Source organism: Silurus meridionalis, chromosome 20 (genome assembly GCF_014805685.1).
Source record: "Silurus meridionalis isolate SWU-2019-XX chromosome 20, ASM1480568v1, whole genome shotgun sequence".
In the NCBI taxonomy this organism is placed as follows: Eukaryota; Metazoa; Chordata; class Actinopteri; order Siluriformes; family Siluridae; genus Silurus; species Silurus meridionalis.
In genome coordinates, this window is record NC_060903.1 from 6,653,116 (window position 1) to 6,680,110 (window position 26,995).

The following is a 26,995-nucleotide window of genomic DNA, read 5'->3' on the forward strand; positions in this document are numbered from 1 at the left end:
AATAAAGTCTGATTTAATATTCAGTATTGTAAAACCTCACCAGTCGGCTTAATCTAATATTCAGTTCGGTGCATTTGTAAAAAAAAATCAGCTTGTACGATGTTTCAATGGTGTTTCAATTATTTACATCCTATCAGATTTGTACACCAGAAACAGCTGAGATAGAACCATCCGAAACTGAGGCAAGATTCATGTCTAAATTATTTTCCACTGAAAATAGTTTTGAACACTTTTAATGCCTATTATATTCCATCCTCAATGAGGTTGTGAGTTGTAACATAAAGCCTTTTCATAGAGTAAAGATATTGTGAATATTGTGCATATTATTTTTGCATTCACACACACGTGTTATCAAGAACTTCACACTACCCATGTGTCACTGTATTGAAAGTGTTACACATGCTATACTTTACTGAAAGAATAAAAAGGCCTTTAGCCAAACATGAAACGGTTGCAGTGGCCTTCTAATGGATGATTTATCCCGACTCGTGTGCGCTCGTGCAGACAGTGGCTCCTACCTGAGTGATTGAGGATGCTAGGTTGTCTCTCTCTTCCTGTCCTGCTCTCATCCTCCTGTCGAGATCCAGACAGAACGGTGCCTCCCTGGCAGGAGTGCCCACTTCAGACAAGCTCGGCTCCCGGAACTGAACGTCATCGCAACACAGAACACAAGCTCTCAAACCAGGTTCGGGAATATCACTTTTCATGATTGTCCTTCCATTATGCCATCCAAACGCAGCGAATGCGTTCGCAATAGTGCTAATAACACTGCTATTTATAAATGATGTATAGCCTATTTCTCTGACTGTACTGTAAAGGCACATTTTAGACATCAGTTCTTCTGAATTTGCATACGAGGAATGCAATGAGTGGCCTGGTTCTTATTGGTGGCTCTGTAGGGAGCTGGTGTCCTAATAACACTTTCCTAGCACCCTCGGTGTCAGATGCACTGACACAAACGCAGAAGCGACAATTTGAGATGCCAGTCAACTCCACCAGCCATAAAACAAGCTCTGATTTTTATTTTCCAGGGAACGTATGCACTTATGCGGTAATACCAGCAGTCAGGCTAGAACAGATGGTGTAAGCTGTATGGGACCGTTCTAGAGGACGTCGAAATGTTTTATCCTCCTCAAGACTTCTATTCCGCCTTGTTACTGTGTATGCCAATGAAATTTCGATATTGCAAAAGCACTTTATGGAACAAACCAGCAGCAGCTCGTGACCATAGACTTTGGTGAAGCAGGAAAACAATAATTACAATACATTGAGTCACAAATTTAACCCTTGATGTATCACACAGACTACTATTTAGTACAACTACAATAAAAAATGCAGCTTAGAATCGCCACTATAGATGCATTTTTTGTTCGCCTGTGTTTGAGCTAATAACATTAACCAGGGTTGCCAGGTTTCAGAATGCTTTCCAGCCTAACTACAGCTCAAAAAAATACACAAGAGACTTCATAACAGCTTCAAATAGTCAGGAATTGGAAAAGAGGGACACATTTTTCTTCATATACTTCGCCATTGTTTGGGAAACGAGGCCACTGTTTTGCACACTGTCATGTCCATGCCGGGCCAATCAATGAAGCGTCGGCTTGAGTAGCAAAAAAAACAGCGACATGTTTTAAATCTTTGGTCAGTTACTTTTTCAAATGAATGGTGTGAGGATTTAGAAAAAAACGAACATTGGTTGAACGACAACCACACATGTTCATGGAGGGAGTCTGCTCGACCTGCCTATAGGAAAGAGCTGCTGCTGAGGCAAGCACAGACTTACTACACAAACGCCTCATGCTAACCTGCCAATCCGAACATTCACAACACAAAGTGCAAGAAGTACAGGAGAAATGTGTTCCACGCTAGCCCAGAACTCGTAAGCTGAATGAGGGGTGCATGAGTAATGAAAAATCAAAGCGAACTGAAATTGAGAGCAGCAGTTGTGAGTTGCATGATCTTCGCAAAACACAAAGGTGTGCTATGGACAATGGCGTGAGACCATGTGACCACCAGTTTCATTCATCTATACTGTATAAAATGGTTTAATGTCTAAATCATTGCAATTGTTTTTGTTGAAAAATAGGAACTGGTCATGGCAAATATATTTAGGACCTTTACTCTAAAAACCTTATTTACATTTACAGTGAATTTATATCTTGGATGAACTTTAACTGTCTAAATGAGGGAATAATCTATTGTAGCTGTGAAATTAGAGGAAAAATCTACAGTGGCTTCGCATTCGCTAACATTCAGTCAAAGATTCATTTTGCAATGAATTCCTGAGCTTTTTAGGCTTTTTAGGTTTTTTTACTTTAATTACCATTTTTCCACTGCTATGCTGATAGTTATTAGATTTCATCTTTACCTAATGACAGTGATGCATCTTTACTCTCTTATTAAACACATCACTTTTTCAAAGCTTCAACCCATCCATCAACATGATCGTGCTTGTCATCCTGTGCTAACTAGCGCAACTAAGTGTCTGCTGTAACTCAAGTGCATTAAGTTATACATTCCTGGGTTTGCTGTCTCTGCTAAATCTAGGTCAGAGTTCTTAAAATGTGACACCAAACAGTGCTTGGAATAAAAATGTTTGTTCGTATTAAGCATCTTGCAAATGCACTAGCATCTCTGTAACATGTTACGTCAATACAATATCAAAGTAGTAGAAATGATATTGTCAAAGGAATGACATAAATACAGCACCGACCAGGTCCCAAATTTGTAAAGACATAATAAATATTTAGTATGATCATTTCAAATAAGTTCAGGGTTGAGTTTTCCTATAAATCTTACAAAGAGGGCATGCATCATTCACTCGGATTTCACAATCAAAGCATATTTCTGGATAAATCTGTTGTTAAACATTCCCAGATGCTCCTGTTTTCCTTTCCGTTCATCTACTGGCTTAAAGTGAAACATGATATAAAAAATGATCAGCGCTTTCCAAGGAGATGGACGAGGCACTGACCTCGGCTCTGACACTGTGCGGCCTGCCGTATCTACTGAGCGCAGGCGCCTCCGGGCCGTTCCGCCGGCCTAGGGACCACTCGAACTCTTGCCTCCGGCCGGACTGTCAGTGAAGGAGTGAGGAGAGGGAGGAAAGGGAGGAGGAGAGGAACGGGTGGACAGGGATGGTGGGGTCAGGAATGAGGCGGTGGAGAGTGAGGTAACGTGGGGAAGGAGGTGCATGAAGATGATTGGTGAATGACAACAAATGGAAAATTTACACGATAAGACACTGAATTGAAAAGAATAGTACCAAAAAAAAATGAGTACGGCTTTAACATATAAAAAAAAAAAAAAAAAAGAAAATCGACAAATGACTAACAAGCACAACAAAGTAAGAGATGATAATGGAATCGTGATGGATTGAGACAAAATGCACAGAGACAGAAACCGCAGAGCGGGCTACAAGACGAAGAAAAGCGCAAAAGGAAAACCAACTTGAAAATAGTGGCGTAGGAGAGAGACGAGAAGAGTACGAGTATGAAAATGAACAGAATCATGGGCTGAAACATCTGAAGGAAACACAAAGAAAGAAGAAATAGAGAGAGAGAGAGAGAAAGAGAGAGAGAGAGAGCGATAGAGAGAGAGAGAAACACAGCCAAAGAAAGAGCAAGAAAGAGGGATAAAAGGGGCCAGGAGAAAAAAAGAATGCAAAACACTTGTTATGAAGCGCATGCAATGAGGGATACATGAGCCTAAAAACCAACAACCGAAATTGTGCTGTGAGCGCTATGCTTAGCACTAAATACATGCACGCACAAGTGTGTGTGTATGTGGGTGCACTTCAGCCATATTGTAAAAGCAGCATGCACATGGGAAGCAATACTTAGCCAATAGACCCATATACTATGGATCTTGGAAACAAATTACTGATTAATATCTGACACCACAATCATGTTTAACACACAGGTCATGGCTGTGAGAAATGAGAAAAAGTGCAATCTACTGTACCCTATTCCACATACATAACATTACAGATGGCCATTATTGGCTAATGTTGCTGTGATTAAGAAAGAGACTATGCCATCCCTGCTATCCATAGGGCATAGAACATTGAGTACCAGGATGGCTATGGTGCTGCCTAGGATTTGAAATTAAAGCAAGGTGGACACTTTTCTGTTGCACTACTTGAGAGCTGTCAATACATTTTTTTTTATTTTGATGCTATACTTTTTACTTGATGGTAAATAGCTTAGCTAAAAAGTAACCATTTCAGGAGATAAATAAAGACAGGTAGACTGCCTTCCAATGGTTTATTTAATTCAAACTAATTGTGGTTAATAACTGTACCATCCAACCTTGCATATTTTGTTGCTTTACCTGCAACCCATTCAGCTAAATCAGCTACTTGATAATTAACCAGAGCTTCCAGAGACGACATGGATATGTTAGCGCAGAAAAACACTATTATGCAAGACAGGGGAGCTCCATAAACCATTAAATATATCACTCTAGAGCAAACAACATTGCAATAACCTTTATATTACAAGTCAATAGCATTAAGTGCCAGCTAACTGCTCTTAGCAAGCGTGCAAGCAAGTTTCCATTTCTTTGCTAGCTTTCAATAGTTGTAATATGTTCAATTAAATATGCACTCAAGCCCTTGTAGGGTCTTGTTTTTGTACCCTAAGCCTAAATTTTACCCAGCAGTTCAACAACAAGCTACGAGTAAGCAAGCAGGAAGAAATGGAAAAGGACAACTGTGAATGCATGGGGAGATACAGTGAGGGTTTGTCTGGAAACTTAAGATCACCTGGATGGATTGTGAGGATCTTTTATCTATAAATTATGAAATAAAAGTGTCCCACTGTGGGTGTATTACAGTCTACAAACGCACAAGTATATATACACTGCAAGGTACATCGGGTAACACGCATCTCACTGATGTATGTCACTGGGAAAATGTCTGACTGAAGGTGTCTGAATGAGTTTGCAAATGAACATTTAAAGATTTCTGAAGGAAAAAAAAGGAAAAAAAAAAATACAAAAATAAAAATAAATAATGGAGTTTGCAAGCTGAAATGCTTTCCATGACTGAAGCAATGAAACTGCACTGTGGGCTGTCAAGCTGTAAATGATTACCATGCTTAGACATGCCGTTATGTATGCCTACAAGCAACAATACCGCCTTAAATATAACTAATATGAATAAACTGTCAATAAATGAATGACACACTCATTCTATCTTTACCCAATACCATTAATGTAATATCTGTGGAGAACAGTTTGGGGTTTGTGTTGTGTTTTCCTTAAGGGACACATGCCAGGCATGATTAGGTGATAAGGTAATTATTTAGAGTTTTCTTAAGCATAAAGATGAAAATTAAACCACTCTTGCCATTCTTGCTAAGCTTAGAAAAAAGGAAGCAGCAGAAAGTGAGTGTAATCATGTTTCAATGAAGCAGTGACAGGAGACGCTGCAAGGCCTGGGAGAAGAGAGACTGTGTAAAAAAATGATCTACCTGAAAATCTGTCGAGAGGTCCCTTCCCAGAGTTCCAATAGGCGAGTCACGAGACATGGATGTGACAGTTGACAAAAAGCTGCTCGACTCAGTGAGATTTGGCATTGGTGAAAGATCATCACTGCGGTCCCTCAGGCCTTCGCCAAGGTGTTCTACTTTTTCCATGAAGGCATAAAGCTCTGCCCGGAATGTCCGCATGCGAGTATTGATGGCATCTAGCACCTGAAAGTCTGGCTTAGGTTCAGCTGAGTCTCCGTCACCCCTGAAGTCAGAAACCTCCCCCAAGGAGTCGGCTCCGGTCACAACAAGACGTCCCTCACAGATCAGACTGTTTGTGTCTGAGATCAGCCTTTCCACCGTCTTTCCCAGCCTTTCGGCCTCTCGTTTAATACCACTGAGCATCTCACGGTCCTCCCGTCTCCGCTTTGTAAGTTCCACCCCTCCGAGCTCACCTATATCCGACCCCTTTCCAGCACTCCCAAAACCCGAGGTGGCTGTCTTCTCAAACAGGTCCTCAGAGTCACTCTCTCCACCCACTGGACCTTCTCGTTTGGGGTGGAGCATTAAGAGTCGTCCTGTCTCTTCCTCCTCAGCATCCCGGCGACCAGCATCGCTGTCGGCATCACTGTCACGAGGACTTGCAGAATGAAGACCCAGGTGTGCAGCCAGGTCGCACCGTTGCATGTTTGAGATCAGTACGCGGTTCTCATACTGCAGCTTCATCACCTTCCCGCTCAGTTCGTTAATTTGCATCCGGGCAGTTTTCAGCTCCTCCTGCAGGGACACTATGCCGCTCATTGACATGCTTGCACCACTGTTTCCAGGCTTCAGCATGGCTAAAGCACCTCCTCCTTCAACGTCCTCAGGCTCACCATCCAAAACGCCGAATTTAAAGCGATTGAGTTCGGTGGTCAGCTGCTTGTTGCGGTCCTCGATCTCGGAAATAGATCGGCGTAGCAGCTCGGCCTCCTCCTCCACAAACTGCAAGTGGCGTCGCATCTCACTGGCAGACTCTGGGGCATCTGTACCAAATGGAGACGTAGGCACACTGGAGAAAGGTTCGCGGCCAAAGCAATCGCGTTCATACTGGCAGCGCAGATCCTCATTTTCAGCCCGTAAGCCTCGGTTCTCCACTTCGAGCTCCACAATCTTCCGGCCCAGAATATTGGCCTCCTCCTCTACAAGCTTGAGGCGTAGCCGGAGTTCGGCTTCACGTGTGCTGTGAGGCCCACCACCCGGTGCCTCTGCCAGGGGCAAGGGGCTGTCCACGTCCCCGTACACAGATTTATACTTCTGCAGCTCTTGCTCCAGCTCATCTTTTTCTCGGCCAAGTTTGGCCATCTTCTTACGCATGAGGGCTGATTCTTCTTTAGAGAACTGCAGCTGACATCGCAGATCGGCACTGTCCTCCTGCACCAGAGAACAGATATCAGTGTTCATTTTGTAATGGTATAAGATATTATTTATTCATTATTATGCTTGATGAATTCTGATCCTATTACATTGTTCTGACTTTTGAAAATTGAAACAACCTTGTAATTACAATCGACTGTGAATTTTTGTTTTTATTATAACCTATATCCAATTCAATTAATATTTATTTTTATAGCCCTTACAACAATCAACATTGTTTTAAAAGCAGCTTTTCAGAGATAAAGCTGTTAGCAAGGAATGAAAAAGAAGTTTGTTCCTTATAATTATAAACTTATCCCTAATGAGTGGGACAGTGGTGACTGTGGCAAGGAAAAAACTCCCAGAGATGGTATGAGGAAGAATCCTTGAGAACTTTAAAGGGAAACCATCTGGGTGACCTCTTCAACTTGTCGCTTCACAAATGTCTCCTTTATAGTATTAGAAAATAATGTGCTTGGAGCACACTAAAAACAAATTTTCTCTATTTAAATCTAAACTTGGCCAAGTTTAAGCTTCTGTATCATATTAGCAGTTATCGAAACTCCAAACCTCATTAAAAAAGATACCAATAAACATGATGTGGGTGCATATATTGTTCTGTCAGTCTTTCTATTTTAGTTTTTAACTGCATATCTATATTGTACTGAAAAAAACTAAAGCACTTTGTGAGGTAAAGTAGCAGGTTTTTTTTTACCTTTTTATTACATAATGCATTTACTCAGATTGACAATTACATATAACCAGTGGTGGACAAACCAAATACTTAAGTAAAAGTAGAGATATAGTAGGCAAAATATTACTCCCAAGTTCTCTATTTAAACTTTCACCTAAATAAAAGGACAACATTTGTCTTCCAATGTACTTAAGTATCCAAAGTTCTATGATTTTCCTATTATCATAATGTAATGTAGCTGAGTAGAAAGTAGTTTGAAGATATTTTGATTTTGAAATGTTAAAGAAAAATCACTCCAAATGGAAATTTTCCAGTAAAGTACAAATACTAGAAAAAGCTACTTAAGTACAGTAAAGAAATACATCTTCTTCATTACTGTTCACCACTGAATATAACAAAGCTTTTTTCCAGTTGGCATGCACATTCTAATGTGTATATGAAAAAGCTTGTTAAATTCCAAATATGTTTACATCGTTCATGGATTTTAAAACAAACCTGAGAAAGAGATTTCTTGTCCTTAAATGTTTCCCGGCTCCCTCGTCTCCTTGCAGCCATCTGGAATAAAATTCAGAAAAACACAAATCTAACTATAAAAACCAATAATTTTATTAAAGATGATAACAGGATTTTTAGGGCTGTTCTAAATGCATCTAGTATTTGGTGATGAATTATAAACAGAGGTGGTAAAAGTACACATAACTTTCAAAATTTTTTATTCTGTTTTTGCCCCCTTGGACTCATGTTTGCACATCTCCGGCATTCTGCTTCGTTCTGGACTACGTTTTGTTCCCTTCAAAATTTGCATTTGTTTGCTTTCCTTATTAAAGACTGTACTTTCAACTGGACTTGCATCCGCTTTCATGAGTTCGAATCAACGTGACTGTTACAGTTACAATTTCATAGAAATGACACTGGAGTCTCCTTCCATAAATGTTAAACCAAAACATAAATAACAAGAGATTTAAAAAAAAAAAAAAATAAATCATTTGCCTTAGATTAATTATAATCTCTACCATACAAGACCTTGTAAATGAGCTTGTACAACAGAACAGTAACACATTAGTGAATAAATATAAATCTAAACTGCAGCCAGAATTGCTTTTAGAGCTCTCTTTATAATAATTAGTTAGAAGGTGTTTATTACTTCAACACAATGAAACAAATAAGAGACAGAGACAAAAGAGAGAGAGAGAGAGAGAGAGAGAGAGAGAGAGAGAGAGAGAGAGCAATGAGTTTATTTGATTCCTATGCAACGTTAGTGTCACGGTGGTTATTTAAAGTTCTCTGATGTTCCCTCCTGCGCTGGAACCTTTTTTTGGAAGCCCATCTTGCTGATGCGCCTGATCAGAGCTAACTAATGTTTAACGTAAGCCTCGATCCAGACCTGCTTGTTCCGAGTTTAAATAGCACGCTGCTCCTGCCTCCTGAGTCATTTATGGCCAGACAGCTGGAAAGTGTGTAAAAGAGCAATGAGTCCAGAGATTACTCATCTCAAATTTTGGCAGAGACAAGGAAATTAAAAGACAAAAAGACTGGTGGCCCACCTAGATACAGCACCAAAACATGAGGAACACATTCAATTGATGTCATTTCATATGCTGCTGTGAATATAAGTTTCTGAGTCACAGTACAGACGTGTAGATGTGTCAGCTGTGTCCTGTTTCATTTTTAAAGACTTGAGGTTGAGAAGCTGAACCTCTTCAGCCTGCAAAATTAGAATACGTATAGTATAATATAAAACAATAATCTACAACAATGTTGTACAACAAGAATGCTGACCTATGTATAAATGATCTGTATATGTATCTATATGTAATAGTATTTGTACAGTATCTCACAAAAGTAAATACACCCCTCATATTTCAGCCACTATTTTAGTATTTCTTCTCAAGGGACAATACTACAGAAATGAAACTTGGATGTGTTTGAGTAGTCAGTGTGCAGTTTGTATAGCAGTACATATTTACTGTCTGAAATTAACTTAACATGCAGCCATTATTGTCTAAATAGCTGGCAACAAAAGTGAGTACACCCTAAGTGATAACAGCTGTGCATTGTGTAATCATGCAAATCCACATGTCCTTTTCATCATGTTCATGTTTTTGACAGGATCAAACAAATGTATGTATCTTGTATTAAAACAGTTAAAATTCTGTGCTTTGAGTAAAATTCTCTCATACTGACCACTAGATGTTTAACATTGCACCTCATTGCAAAGACTCTCTGACGATTTGAGAATTAGGATTGTTGCTCTCCACAAAGATGCCAAGCCTACAAGAAGAATGGTAACACCCTGAAACTGAGTTACAGTGCAGCATTGCTTTAGAGGTTGCAGAGTCGGAAGGTCCTCTTGTCAGTGCTCAGACCAAACGCCGCACACTGCAACAAGTCGGTTTGTATGGCTGTCATCCCAGAAGGAAACCTCTTCTGAAGCTGGCTAACAAGAAAGCCTGCAAACAATTTGCTAAAAAGAACCTGCCCAAGAGCATGAATTACTGAAACAATGTCATGTGGTCTGATGAGACTAAACTTGTCCAGCATGTATGGAGACACCCTGGTGAGGAGTAGCAAGAAAACACACTGCCAAGATTACAACTGCATTGCTGAGGAAGCAGAAGGTGAAGGTGATGGAGCACCTGTGGGGCATCCTCAAGTGGAAGGTGGAAAAGCGTCGTGTTTCTAACATCCAGCAGCTCCTTGATGTCATTATGAAGGAGTGGAAGAGGATCCCAGCAACAACCTGTGCAGCTCTGGTGAATTCTATGCCCACGAGGATTAAAGCAGTGCTGAATAACAATGTTGCTCACACAAAATATTGACACTTTGGACACAGTTTTGCCATGTTCACTTAGGGTGTACTTACTTTTGTTGCCGGATATTTAGACAGTAATGGCTGTATGTTGAGTTATTTTTAGAGGACAGTAACTCTATACTGCTATATTAACTATTAACTCTATATGCAAATTAACTACAGTACTCTAAAATATATTCAAGTCACATTTCTATAGTATTGTCCCTTAAGAAGATACTAAAATGGTTGCAGAAATGTGAAGGGTGTACTGACTTTTGTGAGATACTGTACATATATGTATATGTATATGTACCTGTATCAGGAGATTGATGTTACTACAATAATTTAGTGATGTGATCTGGAGTTACTACCATGATATACTTGTGTAGATGCAAAACAAATAATACAAAAATGATAAAGATTTTAGGGAAGCACAGATGTCCTTTTTGTTCACTAACACCAAGTCATGTGAATTACTCTCCTCTATGTTCTATTCATTCTGCTTTTGTTAACACCTTTAGTTTTCTCATTAAAAAAAGCAAAGGGCACTGAATGGAACAGAAACTGTGTGAGTTAGACAGAATGTTGCTTACACTACACCCACTTGCACTAATGTCTGTCTGTGTTTGAATGTATCTGTATGTGTGTGTGTGTGTGTGTGTGTGTGTGTGTGTGTGTGTGTGTGTGTGTGTGTGTGTGTATATGTGTGTGTATATGTGTGTGTGAGTGTGTGTGTGTGTGTGTGTGGGCAGGTGGCTACAATGGCAGACTGGAAACGTTGCACACACAGTCAATAATTTTTTAATGGAATGTGAAAAACACCCCTAAATAGAGGAGAATTTAACAAAAATACAACTTCCAGGAATTAGAACAGCCTGAAAAACGATGTTCAACGTTCCTAATATTGATCTGCTTTGTCATGAATGTTTCTTTTTTGCTGTTACACAATTCAGTTTGTTGGTTGCATAAGTATTTACCCATTCTGATTCAATACTTGGTAAAAAAAATAAAAATAAAAAATTCTAAATCGGGGTTGTAACACAATAATATGAAAGAAATGTTCAAAGTGGTTGATTAGGTATACAAGTCATTTTACATTACTCCAAGTCACGAGTACAATGGTTTAAACCAGGAGTAGAAATTCACGAGATCATAAGGAATAGATTAAACACGTTCTTGAAAAAAAAAAGCCTTTTAAAGACCGGGTTGTAAATTTGCATAATTCATTCTTTCAGAGACAGGGGAGATTTAGGAGTCATGTGATTCTAATACAAAGAACGTACCTTAAAGTAAATGTGGAAGTGCCTCAGGTGAACCAAATATTAGGTTACTGAGGCGGAAACTTTTGATACAGCGACATAAAACAGTATTCGGTAAGATATCACAGATCTTAATTTACCTTCAGGTTTTCTGTGATTATTAAATATAATGTAATGTACACAAACCCACAGAAGATGTTTATTTAGGATGGGGTTACCACAAACTGCCTGCTAATTACATTGTTTAGTCATGCTAAAGATCATTGCCTTAAAGCCAAAACTCGCCTTCAAACAAAGTTTGCAAAAACCTTCAAAACCTAAACCAACAAACAAACGTAAATAAATGTCAAATAATGAAGCATCCTCCATCACAAAGCTCATCTCTATCACCAGGTGATTGATTTTATTTCTTCAGTCATTACTACCTAGCATGATGCTAGCAAGTTCCCAAATCAAACTAGTATACGGGGGCAACCCTGGCAAGCTTTATTGATTACCTTTGCAGTGCCTGAGGCAAAGTATCACCCATTGAACTCACTGAGGGACCTGTATGAGTTACTATTCAAGGTCATAGCCACAGCTGATTAGGGATTCTGCCTGCCAGAATTGCAGCGAGACTGATGTATAACATCCAGCAAATTTTTAAAACAATTTCGAATGAACAGTGTTTGCCAGATTGTGAATTGGTATGTCAGGAATCGATGTATGGAAGAGAGTCCAAGAGAGCAGAATTATTCATGGTTTTTGCAAGAAAGGCAATATTTCCTTTGCAAACTTAATGTCGCTTGTACGAGATGTCGTAAGAGATGTCATAAGAAACGTGCATATTTAACTGTCTCACTATGTCAGTAAGTAAGTGTCAGTAAAATGTGGTTAAAAAATGCCAGCATGCACACTTCACTGAAACAACCTACACAAAAATGTTCTAAGGGATATGCATTACCATTATTAGGCTTAAGCTATGATAGGTAGGGATATTATGGAATTATATTATTCAATTCAATTCAAGTTTATTTCTATATCTCTTTTCACAATGGACATTGTCTCAAAGAAGCTTTACAAAATGTAAGTAGTTCAAATAAGTGAACTATGTTGATTTATCCCCAATAAGCAAACCTGGGGCAACTGTGGCAATCAAAACCCCCTTAGATGGTATGAGGAATAAACCTTGAGAGGAACCAGACTCAAAGGGGAACCCATCCTCATTTGGGTGACACTAAGAGTGTGATTATAAATCATAACAACCACAATGTTATACATAATAGTTTATGCAGAGATGGAAAGTAATAAAGTACAAATACATTGTTACTGTACTTAAGTAGATTGTGCTGGTACCAGTACTTTATTTCACTGTTTACTGTATTATTCAGACTTTTTACTTTCACCCATTAAATTTTTTACACAAATATCTGTACTTTCTACTTCTTACATTTTCAAACCAGACTCGTTACTTTAGTTTTAATCTATTTGCTGACACAATCAACATTTTTTCTTTTTATTGCACACTGTTACCAGCCCATCAACCGATTTCTTGTCATTGTGTGGCTTTTTCAATCTACCACTGGTGTATCATTTCCTGACTCTCACACACCACAGATGAAGGCTAGTTTATGAAGTTAACAATGAGCAAGGCAGAAGGCAACAAGAAGTATAAGGATAATGTGGATGAGACAGAGGGAGTCAGCGATGAAAACATGATTGAGAGCAAAAACATTCCTGATCACCTGATCATCATCATCTTTCCTCCGCTTGTGTTCTATATGGTGGGTGTTCAGCCTGGATACATTAATTAGGTAACAAAATCTGAAATTCTTTTATATTAATATTTTAATATGAAATGAGGTCCAGTTACCAGCGTGACACTAAAACAGGTAATGGCTATTTTTTACTTAAGAACATGTCAGAGCCCAAACTTAAATTTAACTTATGTGAAAAAGTGTAGTCAGTACTTTAACTTAACTCTTTCAAAACATAAGTACCTGTACTTCTACTTAAGAGAAGGATGTGTGTACTTTAGACATCCCTGATATTATGCACAAATATATTATGCATATCCAATAGCAACACAAAGCTCATCACTAAGGAGCCTCTATACATTTTCTCTCTTGTTCTCAACCAGCAGCAAGTCATGCACCACATCTCAGACATGAATTCAGGCCTGGGGTCGAATCTTCCACAGGGAGACTTTGAAAGGGCGAAGGCGGCACATTTCCCCATTTTTTTTCCACCCAAAACCTTTCAATGTGATTAGTACTAAAGGATCACAAAAGGAGAATTAGCTATTCAAAAGCAGTGGAATGTGTCTGCAGCTCATTGGTTTGAATCTGGCCCTATTAATCCTTTTGCTTTTGCCAGCACTGGTGAAAAAATGTTACATTGTTTTGTTTTGTGCCAGTGTGAAACATGAATAGGCATATTGAGAAGCTTCATTCTAGTGCAATCGAGTTCACAGGTTTTTGTAAATACTCTGACAGGAATTTAGAACTGTAAACCCACTGGATGTCCCACAAAATATTTGATTTTGATTAGGTGAACTAATTTTCAGCAAACTGTAACCTTGTAAGGTTGAGAACTATGAAATGTGAGAAACTGTAAAAAGGTTAGAGCTCACTTTACTGAAATTTTGCAGACTGATCAAAAACAAGCAAAACAGAATGGCACAGAATCTATACTTGCCCAGTGTCTATTTTCTTCATCCTGTCTGTGGACCTCCATATAGAAACACCTGATATTGCTTATTCAGTGGACACAAAACAAGACACCATTTGCCACTTGGTTTATTTGAAAAATGCAATTCTCCATAGACATGTAAACCCTGTTATTGAACCAGCTTACACATTTTTTTACAGCTGCTATCCAGTTTGCATACGTTTAACCTATAGGGCCTCAGTGGACCGCTCTCATTTAGAGAGACTCTGACGCTAATTAAACTTGACTAAGCCAAATATCCTCCACTGGCCCAAAACCAATGTGTCTCGTGCTCCAATGACCTTTGCCTACAATGATTAAACTGAAAGGCAGCCATGAACTCGAGGAAAACGTTTAAAGTTTATAAGTGGCTCGAACGAGATAAAATGAAGGTCTGAATCTCCCACAGTGACTTCTGTTTGGTATTAAGGTCAGATCAGTGCTTATCTCCTTACAGCATGTCTCACAATCCAATCACAGTCATTAGTCTACTATGTAAAGAGTTCATTAGAAGATTTTTATAACAAATGTATCAATCTCCTAATCTTTTTGTTTGTTTAAACAATCACAGATAACAGGCTTGGTGATATTGCTCTCTGATAGCACTACACTATTAGACTCTATACAATCTCTAAGAGGCATGATAATCTCCAGAAGCAATGATCCAATACTCGTAGACTGTTTGTCACTCTACACTATTGTAAAAAAAAAATGGCTTTTGTATGACTCCGAGAAAGATCCAAATATCCAAGCGTTTACCTCAGGCAATCCTGTGTCTGCAGCATAGTATCATTCGCATACAGGACAAGAGCTTCAATTAATCTTCACAACAAGATGCAGAATGATAAAAACTGTGATCACAGTGACTCTTATCATGGCGTGATCATTTGTGCCCAATAGGCTGGTTCGTGTTTCTCAGGAACTGTTGATCTCTTTAAAATTTTTAAACACAACCATTTGTAGAGTTTACACAAAATGGTGCACAAACAAAAAAGCATCCAATAAGCAATGCATGGCAGATAAGTGAGGTCAGAGGACAATGGCAAGTCTGGTTTGAACTGAAAGGAAACAGAACAAAAATAACTTCTGTTTGCAACACTAGTACACAAATGTACAATAACACTAATTTAAAGGCGTACAATATTACCCATGTATGTGCAATATTACCTATGTGCAATTAGTTTGGAAATGTAACTACTTATGGGAGGTCTCTTTTTTCTTTTGTATTTATACACTGTATTGTATATATGTTTACTACTGTATGTCTATTTTTTTCATATATTTGCACATTTCTTTTTCTTTTTTTACTGCTTCATTACAGTTCCATCATTGTTAAGGTGTGCAGTGATTGGCGATTAAATGCAACCTGTCCTGAGATTGTAGTAGACTGTTGATATTACTTACAGTCCAAATCCATTCTCAAAGTTCTTGAGTTGCTCTTGTCAGCCAAGAACATAAATCTGTGGAAAAAAGACTCAACTATTTATTATATAAAAAGCAAACTCAATTATGGATGCTTATCAAAATCATTTAGACTAAGCTTTTGCAGTGTGTATATTCCATTCACATCATTTGGCAGATGCCCTAATCCAGAGTGACTTACATTGTATCTCATATATATATATGGGGCCTTGCTCAGGGGCCCAGAAGTAGCAGCTGGGATTTAAACTCATGACCTTCAGAGCGAAAGTACAATGACTTAACCACTAAGCTACCACCTCCCAGACATTCTGATTCCCTAACTAGTGTATTATCTGATGAACCAAGTGTAACTGAGCACAAGGGTCTTATTTGTATTTGTATCTGGGCTGCTGTCCAGCATTCAGATTTTATTAGAAATGGTCAAATCTGGATTGACAATGCACCACTGTTTCTCATCATCTCTCAACTTTCACATCTCTATTCTGTCATGTTTCTCATTTTATTTGCCTTTCTCTTTCTCTGAGGCTCAGGGGCCCACTGCTCTCTCTGAAAGTGCGACTCGGCGGTCTCATCACAGTCTAAAGAGACCACACGCACAAAGAAAGCTTAACTGAGACAGAATGCCTTTCACCCAAACACAACAAAGCAGCCAGCTCACCCTGCATAGGCATGGCATGCCCCAAAATACCACCCACCCCTCTTCTCACTGTCTTTCTCTCTCTTCTACATTCTCACACATTTTTTTTTCTCTTGGCAGTGTGCACTAAACAGCTGTCCCTCTACACAGGGATCAAAAATGTGAAAAAAAGTAATAGACCAAACACTAATGATAAGATCTCTCTGTCAGTTGCAGTTTTATTAAACACATTTATTATAATTAAACGCTTAATAGTCTCCTAACTACTCTTTAGTGCCATATTGGAGTATAATTAGGTGATAATGCTCATTGGAGTTACCGTACTGTATCAGTTTCTATTTATGCGTAATGACAGCGATAATAAAAGTCATCTAAAGCCACACATTGTATTTTATTAAATACTTTTCATATTGAATGCCTACGATATTTTTTCAAGCTAAATAATTGTATAATAATTCATACAATAGAAGCAGAAATGTATAAGTAAATGTATAATTTATGATATATCTTTAAATCATTTTAAACTTATTATAGTCATGATTTCCAAATATTATTATCTAAAAAACATGATAAATCAGTACTGCCATTTAATGGATTTTACTGGTTTATTGAAAGGTTTGCTTTGGTTCATATTTTTCTGGCCCTGAATTTCGCTCTGCTAATTGTCCTTGGAAAGCAACACACAAGGCACAGTTATTGTAAAAAAAAAAAAAAAACACAAAAAACAAAAAACAAAAAAAAAAGCAGTGACAAGGACACATCAGTGCATTCAGGTTGATGTGCAGAAAAAACTATAAAAATGACAAACTGCTTCTTCAACTCTTAAAGAGAGACAATTCTGTTATGATCAAATGATTTCAGCCATCTATCATGTGAGACACTCTAAATAACTAATCAATAAAACTCAAAACACAACACAAAAAAAGGGAGAGAGGAGAGAGAGAGAGAGAGAGAGAGAGAGAACGAGAATGAGCGATCTATAAGCTAATTTTCACAGCATTAGACAGGAAGTGCGTTTTAATACATTTCCTCAGACCAGTCATGATATCAGCAGAAAGACCACCCCTTTGGCTTTAGCTAATGCAAATTTCTTTCCCATAGCTGAAAGATGTCGTATTACAATGAAATAATTCGAACCTTTATTTACCACCATGTGTTCACACAAAGACCCAGTATCTGAAATTCACTTCTGTTTATTTAATTGATGATATAACACTTACTCTTCAGTCAAATTCAGTGGTAAGATATTTACGCATTCTATGAGTTCACAATTCAGGGCTGCCACAGAGGCAACAACATCTTTAACTATCAACTGCCCAGCTGTAAGCATTAGCTTGATTCTTATAATCCTTAGCTAAGCTCCAAGGTTCTGCACAAAAACACAAATAACAAATGACTTCAGACTTCAATCCGGGGGGAATAAATACAAAAGATCCCTTTTAACCCTCCCACAAGAGGCCACCTCATCTTTCAAATGAATCAGGCTTGACTTCGACATTACATAAACACTGCAAAACTTTTATTTGTGGCATTGCTAACTATCTTAGTCTGGTTTTATAAACTGAACTATATGCTGACTGCCTCATCTGTCAACTTACCGATTTTAAATTGACCTGTCTAGATTTACCTGGTTAATTAATGTATATAGCTAGCAACTGTATGTAGCTAGCTAGCAAGCTACCATAGGTACAAACAGTAATGGCCATTTGTGATATGGAAGGATTCAAAATTGAATGTGTCACTAGTGAAAAAGCTATTTGTGCTGAGCAAACATTAATTTCACAATAGTTTTTCACATTGCTATAATACAAGCTAATGGTACACGCTAATATGTGGTACAAGCTAATATGCACAAACCAAAAATGATTTTTTCAATTTAATTCATAAATTCACTTATTTTTTAATGCTCTACTCGGTTTATGCTGTCTTCTCTCTGAGTACAAAAAAAAACAGCACTATAGAGTTTTATCATCTGCCATTTTTTCCTTATTTACTTTCTCCTCCAGAGTCATTTTGGGGACAAAATGATGATATTGCAAATAAATAACACCCTGTGGACACCCAGCCACTTATAAGAAGCATTTAAATATTGAATTTTATGAATGTCTTTTGTAAAGTCTACTGCAATTATGTTTAAAATATGGTCTATGGACGAAACTTGGCCTGTATAAACCTTCAATGTGCTATATATATATATATATATATATATATATATATATATATATATATATATATATATATAGAGAGAGAGAGAGAGAGAGAGAGAGAGAGAGAGAGAGAGAGAGAGAGAGAAGAGAGAAAAAAAAGGGGAGGATTGCATTGAATCGTCACAGATCTTCATTTCTAAATGAACATACATTTTTTTGTTTTAATTCAAGCTTATATTATGATAACATCTGGAGAATATAAGGGATTTTAACCTTTGGTTTTTTTTTTAATATACAAGCATGCATTCTTCGGCTTTCTCATAGAATGGTATCAAAAACATTTACTTCCATGCGATATTTATTTTCGGCCTATGCTCCCTCACTCAAGTTTGATTCTTGGCCCTTCGGAGTAAAAAAGTTGGGGTACCTCTGGTCTACTGCCATGCTAATTACAGTAGCTGGTTGGATACTGTAAGCAGCATTTACATTTAAGGTAAATGTGACCTTTTCCTGACTGAACAAACCAATGACACACAGCTTAACAAGCAACAACATGGCAAACAACTTTCCTTTTTGAAAGCAGACTTTAAAAGCACTGGGTCATTAAACAGGTAATGTATCCCCTAGCATTCTTACTAGTTTCAAATGAATGCCTGGCTCGCTCGTCCACTACACTGCAAAAAATCAATCACGCCATCCTTCTCTCTTTCACTCACACGCTCGCTCACATACACCCAAACATGTCTCCCTCAGTGTTTCTGCCTGTATCTCTCTGTCTCGTTCTTTCCGACACACTGACATTCTTTCTCTCTCCTCTGACGCTGATGTTTCAACAAACGTGTGTGTGGGGGAATGAAAAAATACATCATGCTTTTCTTTGTATTCAGGACTGTGTATGTTAGTTTACATGGTGCAAGCAAGAATGTCTGAATTTGCTACAGCACAGTATAAACACACACTGTTCAAGAGTGAAGCATCCAGGTAGTGATGTGTGAGAGGCTGCACCGATCAATGAACTGGATAGAGAGCATACATGGATGCGGTAATCTCTACAAAGAAGGGATAAGTGCAGACTGTGAGCTTGGCTAATTTAATTGCGTTTTAAACTGGTGAGGAAATTCCAATTAAAGAGGCAGGAAGAACATAGCAGGCCAAGGACAAACCACTCTCAGCCTCATGCCGCTTATTTTTTTACATTTTCTATGTGAATATACTGTAAAATGCAAAAAAAAACACATTGTGTCTAAGCAAATCTATCTAAAATTTATTATTATTAAATTACAATAAACCAAATATAAGATGATTAATCCTAATTATTTATTACCAAAGCTTTTAGTTTTTTTTATTCTACTGGCAGATCATTTTGTTTCTTTAAATATCTTGAAATAGATTTAAATAATCACAAATTTAGTTTATTGCAATCATATAATCTGGAATACTTGAAAAAAATAAAGACTAAAATATTTACCCCTTGTTAAGATGTCATTCTTTAGCAATGTACTGAAGGAGTTTATACCTAAAAGTATTTATTAAAGGGTGAGTGTGGTACACAGTGTGGTATGGCAGCTCCACAGGAAAGCCGTGCAATTAAATAGCAATTTGTTAAAGAAAGAAAGTGATAGAGTGCTGCAAAATCTAAATTCTGTTGAGATGGTTTGGGATGATTTGGATCAAAAAGTGAAAAAAGTGAAGCCAACAAGCACTAAACACCTCTGGCAACTCCTCAAGATTGTTGGAAAAGCATTCTATGTGACTACTACATGAGTCTGACTGAGAGAATGCCAAGAGTGTGCAAAGCTCTCAACAAAGCAAAAGAAATAAAAATTATTCTGGGTTTCTTAACACTTTTTTTGGTTTACTAAATAATTCCATATGTGTTCTTGCATAGTTTCTATATCTTCAGTATTAATGTACAACCAGAAAAACTACTGAAGGAGATGTGTTCAAACTTTTGACTGATACTATATATATATATATATATATATATATATATATATATATATATATATATATATATATATATATATATATAAGGGGTGTAACAGTACACGCATTGGTTGCGAAATTCTTCAGTACAGGGCTTTCACTTCGGTACAAATGCAAACCTTTTTACGTGTGGAACATTGTTACAATCTGAGTTTCCCTCAGGAACGTATTAAGTGGCAGACTGCAAGTTTGTTTAGTCTCTGCCTCGCACTTTCTGCGCATTTTTTATAATTATTATTAAACTTGAAAACATACAACAATGCCAGGGTTAGGGTTAGTTTCGCGCATGCATGAAAACGCTAACGAATCCATAGTGCTAGCATTAGCTAGGAAGTGGCTAGCTTTTAAGCGTTATAGATATTTTTAACTTTTTATGTCCAGCTTTAAGAATTTCTCTTAAAAGGAGAAAATCCTGACAATTCCACATATCAAGGGAGTAAATGAATAAAGCATTTAAGGAAGGTATATTAACGTATGCTGAAATAAGTAGAACAGTTGAGTAAAACATATCTTTATAAAATTACATATTAAATGTGAAACACACATCTATTGTGTTATGGCTTGGAATCCAAAAAAGCCATTTCGCCTTTAAAAAGGTGGATAGATCTGTATTAGCTGGCCACTTTCACATGAGATTAATGAGAGAGAACAGACTGTTTGATCAAGCCACTTTCACACTGAGCATGAGTATGTGGTGCTGTGTGGAGTCTGAGGAAACAGAGGAAGAGAAGTGTATATTCGGTTGCACCGAATCCTTTAGGCACTTACTGAGATCCAAGCTTTCATTAAAACCTCACTGGTACGTGAAAATTCCAATATTGAAAAAATAAAGAAAAAGTACTTCCCAAAAAAACCCAAATAGAAGAGAAGACTTATTTCTACATTATTTCCCATCTCTAATTTACAGAAATGGCACGGAACAGTTTGCAGTACGCAATAAAGGCTAATCTCTCTCTCTCTCAAAGCAATGCTTTGTTATTGGCATTATAACCTTATCGCGAAGAGTAAGTGGTGCACTGGCTGCTTTTTAAAGAAAACAGCAGGTACTTAAACATTCATTTAGCAGTTCTAATGCAACAATGTTTTTTAATGGGAAACACAAGTCATTCGCTTGTGTCACCCTGTCTTGTAATTGTATGAAGATAAGAGCCGTGGGCTGGTGTTAGGAGAAGCAAGATTTTCTCTAAGCCCTTAATCTCTGTCTGAGGAATGGTGCTCATTGTGTCACTCGGTGGTGCACGTATCTGTCCTGATCACGCTTGGGACAAATAACAATGGCGGCTTTTCTGTCATTTGGGGGCTGTGATTCTCAAGAGAGTTGAGGGAGTGTGAGCGAGCGTATGAGTGTGTGTCCATATGTGGGAGGGCCTTTGTGGCCCAGCTGGTTAATGAGAGGCTTGCCTTTTCCACTCTTTTCCCTCTCTTGTTTAGTGGGGTTCCCATTGTAAGTCAGTAATGAGGGGGCTGGGCGTCTAATCCTGCTGTCTGAGAGGTCCGGACAGTGGACAGCTGGTACAGGAAACGAGTGTTTCTTTTTGAATATTCATCACCACCTGCTGATTGGTCTACACTGGTGCACCTCAGAGTAACCATAGTACAAGTTCCACCAAAACCAAATATCCTATGGTAAAAAGCATTGATAGTAATAGAAATATATTTTATTACACTATTTTGTATTCTTATGGTTTACTTTTATATTAAGTCCTTTTTGCCGAGTATTTTTTCTCGAAAAAAAATATGTGGAGACATTTTAGGTGAGCTGGAGAAATTTTTTTTTAACAACATAAATGCAAATATAAATAATAATGTTGCTGGTGCTTTTGATTATTTCCTGTTTCCCTCAACTTTGAGGTTTTACACATAAAAAGCGCTTTGTGACTGTAAGTAATTGTATCCTAATTCAAGCACCCAATTCCCTGCAAATTATGAGACATTACTTAAACCACACACTAGAGATGGGCATCTACATAACTGAGGCCAAAGCGATTGCATCTCGATGCATAGCCAATGATACGATACATTAAAGACACATATGGGATGCAATGCGATACGATTCACCCCATTGTGATGCAGTGCAATCTGATTTCGATTTGGATCAACACAATGCAATTCAATGCAATACGATACAATGAAAAAAATATGATCCTATGCAACCGAATATAGTACAGGTCTCTTTAATGGTGTGATACGTCATATTCACGTAGCAGCAGTGGTGCTGAGAAAATTCCCTTGAGAAACAGTTTAGCGCGGAGAAATCAATCTACATATCAAATATTGGTCACTTTCTAAATAATAAAAGTATAGCACATCTAATAATTATATATAAATAGTTTTTTACCAAAGCATATATGTTGCTAAATGATGCAATGTGATACAAATGCCAACTTCCATCCGATGCACACTTTTTTAAATCTATGCATCACTTTAACTTTTATGCCGAGGCACCGATGCGAATCGGTGAATTTTACCATTACTAATATTAACTATAACTCAAAGTCATAAACCAGTTTAATTAACACCATGAATGGGCGGCTCATGTTGTGTTGATTACAGCTCCCTGGTCCAGGTGGACCCTTTCATTTGCTACTAGGAACTAGCCCAGATGGCAAGGCTGCTAACTGGGGCCCTGAATGACATAATTAGGTTTGAAATGGATATCTCAAAGGACCAGATCCCACACCCTCCAAAACCATTTTACATAACACTGTAGTTTGTGAATTGCTCTGTGTGCCAAGGACAAATACACGTAACACAATCTGACCAAACGCTACCTCTTTGCAGTGATTGATGAGCAATCATCCCAAGCTACAGCTTTATCTTTTTAATGGTTTGGGAATAGTCACAACACTGACCTCGGGTCTGTGTAAAAGAGCTCCGTCTTCCAGTCTAAAATGAAGACAGATGGTTGAAGTCAGACCTCCTCCAAGTGAAACAGAGGGAACAGAGCCACTACAGATCAGCATGTCACAGCAGACCAAGCCATTTTGGACAGAGATATAGAATGTAGGGCTAATTTTAGCATTAAGGTTGTTTTTTTTTTTTATTATTATCCAGTGAGGTACAAGATATTTTGTAGCAATTCCAGATTGCTAAATGTCAGCTTGATTTCTGGTGAACAATTACAGTAGGCCAGGTGTAAAATGTGTTTGTATTATAAATACACTTTTTGATTTTAAAACACAATGTCATCATTCATTCTCCAGTGAGTAGAAGTCAGATATTTACTATTGCAGCTCATGTAGTAATTCCTATTGGATGGGTATTTTCCAGACTATTAAGCACACATTAATAAGAAATCCATAAGAAGGATGAAGAAATCCAAAAGCTACTAGCAGAAATCACCTTTTTTACACAGTACTCATCTTTGAAGTAACATCCCAAACCCAGGCCCCTTTAAAAATATAAGGATATACAATGTTTAGGGGTGTAATGGTACACGTATTCGTACCGAAAATACACATGTACCGAATGCAAGAGTTTTTACGTTCGAAACATAGTAAAATTCAGTTCCCTCAGGAACTTCTTAAGTGGCGGACTAGTCTCGGCCACACACTTTAGGTGCATTTTAAAATTATTACAGGTAGTCCTCTACTTACGATGGACATACGCTACGATAACCCCATCGTAAGTCAAAAATATTGAAAGTTGAAGATGGTACTATGACTGACAGTCTTTCCTGCTTCATGCTGATTTATAATTTTTATTTTCTGCTCCAAACTGATGGCTTTCCTCTTCTTTTTTCACTACCAGCAGGAGACATACTTAGGACATGCTTTTATAACTAAAATTGCTGTTTGAAACAGTTTGAAACACAAAGAAAATACACACTGAGATAACTTTACTCCGCTAGCAAGAGTGGGGCATCTCAAGGCGAGAGATCCGCTCATCCCATTTGGGCATCGTATGCTGCTGCCTGTGCCTGTTGCGCGAAATGTAAAATATTATTACAATGGCTCTCGTCATCATAAGATCGAAAAAAATCATAAGTTGAACCATTGTAACTCAGGGACCATATGTATTATTAAACTTAAAAACATACACAACAATGCCAGGGGTATAAAAAAGAAACTAGAGTTAGCGCAGTGCCACTGTGGCTGCTCACTCCATACCAGAAATTGTTTTGAGCATGCATGAAAATGCTAAACAATCCCTAGTGCTAGTATTAGCCGCTAACTAGAAAATGGCTAGCAGTTAACGTTAGCGCTATGGATTCTTCAAGGTTTTATGTCCAGCTTCAAGAATTTCTCCTAAAAGGGGAAAATCATGTTAATTCTGCATATCGAGGAAGTGAATAAATGAAGAATAGAAGAAATAAAGATATTTGTTAAAGTATACTCAAATAAGCAGAATTATATATTAAGTGTAACACACACACACACACACACACACACACACACACACACAAATTACCCAAATGGGGTCTAACAAATGTAACTATTTAAATATTTATTTTATGTTTTGCGTTTCTTCTCCTAACCGTACCGAAATTGAACTGAACCGTGACTTTTGTGTACCATTACACCCCTAACAATGATGCAGCAAAATGCCCCTACTGCTCTCTATTTATCGTTCTACCATCTATCCATCTATCCATCTATCCATTTATCAGTCCATCCATGTCCTAAAGTAGCCCAGCGATCAACATTGTTACATTGCAGCATCAAAGGTACACCGTACAAATGTCCTGCTTTACAGGTATTGACATATATTTTGTCCTCTTATGACATACAGCCAAACTTGTGTGGCACATTAAAAACAGACTCTTCTGTATCTTCACAGCCCGAGTGCAAAATCTAAGAAGGCCAGGACACACAGATGTCCAAGAAAAAACTATTCAATTGATTATCATGCTAAAGGGTTTTAAAGGGCTATACATAGCTGATTATACCAGCATCATTGTCTACACACAGGAAAATCAAGGTATAGGAATTTACCTGAAAGAGTACAAATGCTTTGTTACTCCAGGTGTATCCTTGCAGGGTACATCAATGTACTGTACCTCTAAGCATTGGTATATTTTTACCTTCTTTTTGGTACCTCTAAAAGAACATTTATGTACCTCTAGTGATAGAATTATACCTTTGTGTCCTGATATGGTTTAAAACTACATTCTGATATTTGTCCATATCATTTCACTTATGTTTGTCCAGATCAGTTCTGCAGAACATCAGTAGCAACAAAACATTTGTACTCTTTAGGTTACATGTTTTACAGGAGAAACCGTAACAGAGCAAGGCTTGAAACATAGTGTCTTCTCTGACCTGTATAGAGAATGATAGATGACAAGCTATTACAGAATTGGTGGTTTCTTCCGCTTCAATGACCAGATAAAGTAGTACACGTTCAGAATTTACTCTGTTTTAAAATACCAATGCTTCCTCTCTCAGAAAGCCTATAGAACTCTATCTGGGCCCTGTAATGGAAATACTTCCAGGTACTTTTCCTTCTCTGACAACTATACCCATGCTTGTTCAGGACAAAAGGCTCCAGTTGAATATTCACAGTGATATATTTACCACCACTGGCAATACATGAAAAAGATTAATACAGAGTAGGATTTCCATTTGCTCTCAGAACAGCCTCTCTTAGATTCCACAAGGTGGTGGAAACATTGCTTTAAGATTCTTGTACATGTTCACATGATGTTCTACCACATGGCAAAGATTGGGTTTAGACATGATGTAAGCTCATGTGGTGTTCATGAAAGCAGTTAGAGGTCACTTGGTGGCAAGACACATTATCATGTTGAAAGCAGTCCTTATAAAGTAAAACTAGATTGTAGCATTTCCTTAAGAAATTTTGTGACCGGAGCTTGACGTTCAACAGATGTCAACAGATGTGCTGTCATTTTTGCAAAGCAAGATATTCGATTCTTTTTAATAAACGAGCATTTTGTACATCACACATACATGTTTACTGTTGATTTCTGGTGGGTGGGGCCAAATACATCATATGACACCACTACATTAGCCAGCAATGAAATCTCCTCACTATGTTGAGCATTTTGATATGTCCATGTTGCCAAAGTTTCGTGATTTCGCATATTTCATTGGTAATTGCATCAATATGTTACTTTGACTGTGATTCTCCTGCCTCTGCTAAGCGTTTCGATTTGCCAATCGTCCACATCGCTGCGATTTAGCGATCCCGTAAGCCTACTAGTTAATGCGCATGTGACGTCAAAATTTCACCTGCCAATCAACTTATAAAGAAACTTGTTGCCAATAGTCAACAAAAACACTTTGACATGTTGTCCCCACACTACCAGCCACTAGTATTGTTGAGTTTTGCTTTGGGAATCCTCCATATAAGTTTGTGGAGAGCACAAATTCAATGTAGGCACACAAGTCTCTTTGGAATTTTCAATTTCACAGTTAACAAGAATAGAGAAAACAAATAAAAGTTGGTTACCATGGAGACACAGAACAACTCCATTGTAAATTCACTTACAGCAGCAACCACCATGTAATTTCTTTTTTACAGTGTTAACTTTTGTCCCCACTCT

The 26,995-nt window shown here is 37.9% G+C and overlaps 1 protein-coding gene across 6 annotated transcripts in view; it reads right to left on the reverse strand.

Moving 5' to 3' along the window:
• The window catches only part of LOC124403083 (microtubule cross-linking factor 1), a 61,164-nt gene that overhangs the window by 17,270 nt on the left and 16,899 nt on the right, over positions 1 to 26,995 (reverse strand). For 4 of the 6 annotated variants that reach the window (XR_006928830.1, XR_006928831.1, XM_046876666.1 and 1 more), the window contains exons 4-7: positions 8,056 to 8,115; positions 5,475 to 6,884; positions 2,975 to 3,076; positions 519 to 644 (exon numbers count right to left, since the gene is read on the reverse strand). Coding sequence is in view for 4 of the 6 variants with exons in the window: in XM_046876666.1 (XP_046732622.1) it covers positions 519 to 644; positions 2,975 to 3,076; positions 5,475 to 6,884; positions 8,056 to 8,115 (1,698 nt within the window). In the remaining 2 variants the exon portion in view is untranslated. The remainder of the gene's footprint in view (positions 1 to 518; positions 645 to 2,974; positions 3,077 to 5,474; positions 6,885 to 8,055; positions 8,116 to 26,995) is intronic. The other 2 variants (XM_046876667.1, XM_046876669.1) reach the window with 2 other exon arrangements.